The sequence below is a fragment of the Phyllostomus hastatus genome, unplaced genomic scaffold, assembly GCF_019186645.2.
Source record: "Phyllostomus hastatus isolate PE091 unplaced genomic scaffold, TTU_PhHast_1.1 phas_contig_17, whole genome shotgun sequence".
NCBI classification, from domain to species: domain Eukaryota; kingdom Metazoa; phylum Chordata; class Mammalia; order Chiroptera; family Phyllostomidae; genus Phyllostomus; species Phyllostomus hastatus.
The window spans coordinates 1,832,578-1,838,577 of record NW_025333664.1 but is presented as its reverse complement, the minus strand read 5'-3'; the positions used below and the strand labels follow the sequence as shown (position 1 = coordinate 1,838,577).

The 6,000-nt window shown below is 53.7% G+C and overlaps 1 protein-coding gene across 2 annotated transcripts in view; it reads left to right on the top strand.

Annotated features, from left to right (window-relative positions):
• Window positions 1-908: 908 nt before the first annotated feature.
• The window catches only part of CDH26 (cadherin 26), a 46,185-nt gene continuing 41,093 nt past the window's right edge, over window positions 909-6,000 (top strand). For both annotated transcript variants that reach the window (XM_045833477.1, XM_045833476.1), the window contains exon 1: window positions 909-1,155. In XM_045833477.1, coding sequence (XP_045689433.1) covers window positions 1,084-1,155 — 72 coding nt within the window. In that variant the 5' untranslated portion in view covers window positions 909-1,083. The remainder of the gene's footprint in view (window positions 1,156-6,000) is intronic.

Below are 6,000 nucleotides of genomic sequence, written 5' to 3'. Positions count from 1 at the left end.
AAGGGAGGTTCGTCTAAGCTTAAAAGAGATTTTGGTAAGAAACGTCTGTAAACCCCAGAGCCCTGAGACATGGTACAGATGAAGATGGTTAGGTTCTCTGGAAAGGAAAAGGTAGTCCTCCCTCCCCTCCCTCCCGTCCTCCCTCCCTCCCTCCGGAAAAGAAAAGGTGTAACCCTGGCTGGCGTAGCTCAGTGGATTGAGTGTGGGCTGTGAACCAGGCATTGCAGGTTCGATTCCCAGTCAAGGCACATGCCTAGGTTGCAGGCCACGATCCCCAGCAACCGCACATTCATGTCTCTGTCTCTCTCCTTCTCCCTCCCTCCCTTCCCTCTCTAAAAATAAATAAATAAAATCTTTTAAAAAAACTTGAAAAAAAAAGAAAAGGTAATTCTTTTCTTTCCTTTTCCTTCCTCTTTCGTTCCTTTCCTCCTTTCCTTCCTTCTGAAAAGAAAAAGTAATTCATTCTTCCCCTCCCTCCCTCCCTCCATTCCTTCAGAAAAAAAAGTAATTCTTTTTCTTTTTCCTTCTTTCCTCCCTTCTCTCCATCTTCTTTTCCGTAATAAAGTTACTTTTCTTGGAGTTCTTTTCCAGCTCTTTTGTTACAAAGGAGAGGGGCCATAGGAAACAATCCTAACCGATCCTGCCACAGGAAGTGGGGCATTACTAGACTTGGAGCCTTCACACGAAGAAACAAAAGCCCCACTTTCCCAGAGACGCAGGTTTCGGTTCTGCCGAGCCCTGATCCCGGGGTCAGGCCGGGTTGCCGTGGCGTCTGTGTGCACAGCCCGTGCTGTGACGGTGGCGGTTTCCTCCCCTCCCCTCCCTTCCTAGGAACCGTGTTTATTGTTCAGGAGGTCAAAGCTTAAGGCTCGGGCAGCCCCGCCCCTGTAAACCCGAGACAAGCCAGGGAGAGGGAGGGGAGCGCTAAAAGGAGAGTGACCGGGTCGGGGTGACCGCAGAGGGACTGGGGAGACAGTCCCGCCGGGAAGGACGGTGCCCGGCTCCAGGGGAGACCGTGGCCCAGGGGCACTTGCCACCGCCGGCAGGCTCAGGCCCCCACGTCTCTTGGGCATTGCCTCCATCATGAGCTCCAGGGCACCCCACCCCCTGCCGCTCCTCACACTGCTGCTGCTGCTGCTGCTGCCGCCCCCACAGGTGAGTGGGGCTGGGACCCACACCGCACACCAGCGAAGTCTGTGGGGACAGGGAGCAGGACGGAGTGTGACCCGGCGTGGGCGGGCCGGAGCAGGGCTGCGGAGCTGCAGCGTGCTGTGGGCAGCAGCGGGGCACCTGGGCCTACAGAGCGGCGTAGGCCACAGTCACCTGGGGGAGCGGGGGGCCCGGCTAGGGGGCTCCACGCAGAGCTGCGCGCACACCATTCCACCTGGGTTTGTATCCACGTGCACGTCTGCCAAGGGTGATTCTTCTGTCCACCCCTGACGTAAGGTCGGGGAAACCTCCTCAAGTGTGTCGACTGTTCCAGAAGAAAATGCAAGCGGGCACATTTTAGAGACCTTCCTGATCTATTGAGCGGTTCCTGAACCGGGCAGCACCCCATCTGGCAGACGGAGCTCTGGGTTACACACAGGCAGAGCAGGCGGGAGGGGGGGGTTATGCTGCCCAGGCGGACTGCGGCCCGGCCGCCTTTCCTTAGGGCACGGCGGGGGCTGCCCGCAGCTGACCGCACCAGGCGGAGCTCCTCACCAGGGAGCCATTCCGGGTTGACCGGGTTCAGAGCCCACCCCCGGGACAGGCCGGAACTGCAGGAAGGGAAGCAGTCAGTCAGTCTCCGTTTGGTGATGCGGGGCTGAGCACAGATAACTTCACTGGGGCCCACTGTTTTCTTTTCTTTTTAAAATGTATTTTATTGATTATGCTATTACAGTTGTCCCATTCCCCGCCCTTCACTCCCCTCCACCCTGCACACCCTCTCCCACCGACATTCCCCCCCTTTAGTTCATGTCCATGGGTCATACTTATAAGTTCTTTGGCTTCCACATTTCCCGTACTATTCTCGCCCTCCCCCTGTCTATTTTCTACCTACCGTCTATGCTACTTATTCCCTGTACCTTTCCCCCTCTCTCCTCCTTCCACTGCCCTGTTGCTAACCCTCCATGTGATCTCCCTTTCTGTGGTTCTGTTCCTGTTCTCTTTGTTCGCTTAGTTTTTGTTTTTGTTTTTGTTTTAGGTGTGGTTGTTAATAACTGTGAGTTTGCTGTCATTTTATTATACATGTTTTTTTATCTTCTATTTCTTAGATAAGTCCCTTTAACAATTCATATAATAAGGCCTTGGTGATGATGAACTCTTTTAACTTGACCTTATCTGAGAAGCATTTTATCTGCCCTTCCATTCTAAATGATAGCTTTGCTGGATAGAGCAATCTTGGATGTAGGTCCTTGCCTTTCATGACTTGGAACACTTCTTTCCAGCCCCTTCTTGCCTGTAAGGTCTCTTTTGAGAAATCAGCTGACAGTCTTATGGGAACTTCTTTTTAGATAACAGTCTCCTTATCTTTTGCTGCTTCTAGGATTCTCTCCTTCTCTTTAATCTTGGGTAATGTAGTTAGGATGTGCCTTGGTGTGTTCCTCCTTGGGTCCAACTTCTCTGGGACTCTCTGAGCTTCCTGGACTTCCTGGAAATCTATTTCCTTGGCCAGATTGGGGAAGTTCTCTTCATTATTTGTTCAAATAACTTTTCCACTTGTTGTTCTTCTCTCACCCTTCTGGTACCCCTATAATTCGGATGTTGGAACATTTAAAGATGTTCTGGAGGTTCCTAAGCCTCTCCTCATTTTTCTGAATTCTTATTTCTTCATTCCTTTTTTGTTTGATTGTTTCCTCCTTCCTTCTGGTCCACTCCATTGATTTGAGTCCCAGTTTCCTTCCCATCACTATTGGTTCCCTGTGCATTTTCCTTCATTTCACTTAGTGTAGCCTTCATTTTTTCATCTAACTTGCCACCAAATTCAACCAATTCTGTGAGCATCCTGATCACCAGTGCTTTGAACTGTGCATCTGATAGGTTGCCTATCTCTTGGTCACTCAGTTGTATTTGCTCTGGTGCTTTGATCTGTTCGTTCATTTGGGCCATTTTTTTATCTTGTCGTGCCTCTTATGTATGAGGGGTAGAGTCTGAGGTGTTCACCAGGGTGGGGCAACCCAGTTGCTGGTTTGTGACGCTATAGGTGGGGGAGGGTCCGAGAGGGAACAATGGCACTTGTTCTGCTGTCTGTTGGATTTCAGTCCCTTCCGCCGCTTCCCCCAAGCAAACTGGGCCCTTCTGGTGCTGGTTGCCGGGTGGGTGGGCATGTGCACGTCCTGGGACCCTGTGGGTCTCTCTAATGAACTCTCCTGTGAGGCTGGGAGTCTCACCCTGCACCTCAACCCCCACAGGTGTTTTCAGTCGGTGTTTCAAGGTCTTATTTCCGGCGCTGGAACCCTGGGCTGTGTGGTCTGTCCCACTCCCCAGTTTCGCCTGGTTTATCTGCCCGCAAACATGGGACCGCCAGCTGCCTTGCTCGCAGCACCCTGTTTCACAATCGCCGCCTCACTGGGTCTGCCCACTGGTGCCTTGTGCACCCAGTGCCTCTGCCTTTTTTTTTTTTTTTTTGCTGTGACCCCTCTCCACCCGGCTGCCCACCCCGCCCTTCCTACCAGTCTGGATGAATGTGTCTCCTTCAACTCTTTGGTTGTCGGACTTCTGTACAGTTCAGTTTTCTGTCAGTACTGGTTGTTTTTTTGTTTTTAAATTGCCGTTGTCCTTGTTTTGGTTGTGCGAGGAAGCACAGCGTGTCGACCTATGCCTCCATCTTGGCCGGAAGTCCCCGTTTCCTTTCTGACAGTCCCTCACTTTCGATCGGGCTCTCGGCGTGACACAATGCAGACGTGGTCACAATGCAGGACATTAGGTCCCCCCCCCCCGCCGCTGCCGCGCTGCAGTCCCCCCCGCCCCCCGCCGTTTCTGCCGGTTCTCTGTGTGGGGGCTCTCAGGCGGGAGGTCCCGGCCGGGGCCACCCAGGCTCCTCCGCTTCTGGCTGCAGAACTGGGTTACTTAGCTGACCTGGGTCCTCACCGTGGCTCAGGCGGAACTCCCCTGGGCAGCTGTAAGGCTCCCCGCGCCGCGTGCAGAGCTCTGCCCTGAGCCGATGCCAGGGCGTGGCCCGGGCGTCAGGTTCACACCGAACCTCGTTCACCCTCCTCTTCTTCGCCCGAGCAGGGAGCTGCCCCCGTCCTTCCCTGACCCGAGGTGCTGGGCGCAAACAAGCCAGGGCTTGGCCCCCGATGGCCCAGTGCCCGTGTGTCTCCTCCTTCCTGCTTGGCTGGCCGCCGAGGAAGGGCTGGCTGAGTTTGCTCGGTGCCCCTCTGCGACCCGCACTGCCTGCTGGCTCCCGGCCAGGCACTGCCGTCAGCACTGGGGCGGGGCGGGGGGCACAGCCAACAAAATGGGGGAGAAACCCCCGTCTGGGGCACTCACCCTCTGGCGGATCTTTACTTCCGAAGGCGACGGCTGCCTGGCACCGGCTGCTTGGCGCGGGGAGAATCGTCTGGCTCACACTTGGCCGTGTCGGGTTGCGAGTGCTTTAGCTGATTTAGCTCTGGGTCACTATCGACCTCCCCTCCTCCCTCCTCCGACCCCCAGTCTGACCTCCAGTCTGACAGTCTGTCCCTGCTGCGCGGAGAGCCGTCACATCTACCTCAGTTTCCCTCTGCAACCCCCACACCCTCGTTGTCACTCCGACGTGGAGCAAGTGACAGAGCTGTGACTCCTCCTCGTGTTCGCGTCACGCGCGAGAACGCCCCCGAGAACCCGGAGAGCGTCGGCCTCTGCGGGCTCACACCGGAGCCTGGGGGGTTTAAACGTGTTTCTCAGTTCCTTGAGGACAGCAGGGACAGGCCACGTGTTAACAGAACTCACACATTTCTCAGAAAATAACTACTGTGACAGTGCCCGTTCCGCGGGAGGGGTGGCACTGCTGCGTGTGTGTGCAAATCTCTTGGACGCCTGGCTCCTCTTTCACATCGCCGCTTCGCTCCCACGCTTTCTCCCCCTCCCCCGCTCTAAAAATAAAGAAGTGAAATCTAGCCCTGGCCGGCGTAGCTCAGTGCATTGAGCGCGGGCTGGGAACCGAAGTGTCCCAGGTTCAATTCCCAGCCAGGGTACATTCCTGGGTTGTGGGCCATGGCCCCCAGCAACCGCACATGGATGTTTCTCTCTCTCTCTCTATCTCCCTCCCTTCCCTCTCTAAAAATAAATAAATAAAATCTTAAAAAAAAGAAACACACATTTAATTAAAAAAAAAAAGAAATGAAATCTTTCAAAAACAAACAAAACCACACACAAAAAAAACAGCGGCCTATTCAGCCCGCCACCCCCCGCCACGCCCCACTCTCTCATGCATACTCCCCACGTGCTCCTCGGAGCGGAGCGCCGACAAGGTGTCCACTCCCGGGGGGCGGGGTCAGCGCCTTTCGCCGCTCCGTCGTTTCTCCAGTGATTTCAGCCATTAAGGGGCTTCACCAAGGGCTTCATTCTTTACTAATTATGCTCTTACAGGTGCCCTGATTTCTCTCCCTTTGCCCCCCTCCACTCAGCACCCCTCTCTCCATGCAGCAACACCCCCTCCCTTGTTCACGTCCATGGGCCATGCATGTAAGTTCTTTGGCAACTCTATTTTCTATACTTGCTTTTAACATCCCCATATACTATCTATTCTGTGCCCACCGATTTGTACTTTTTAATCCCGGCACCTTTCCCCCGATCCCCCCAGGCTCTCTGACCCCACTGGCCACCCTCATAATGTTCTCCATGTCTGTGATTCTGTGTCTGTTCTGCTTGTTTGATTAGTTTGTTTTTTAGATTCAATTGTTGATAGTTATGCATTTATTGCCATTTTAATGTTCATAGTTTTGATCTTCCTTTTCTTGAATAAGTCCTTTTAACATTTCATATAATAATGGCTCGGTGATGATGAACTTTAGTTTGTCTAAAGTGCTTCTG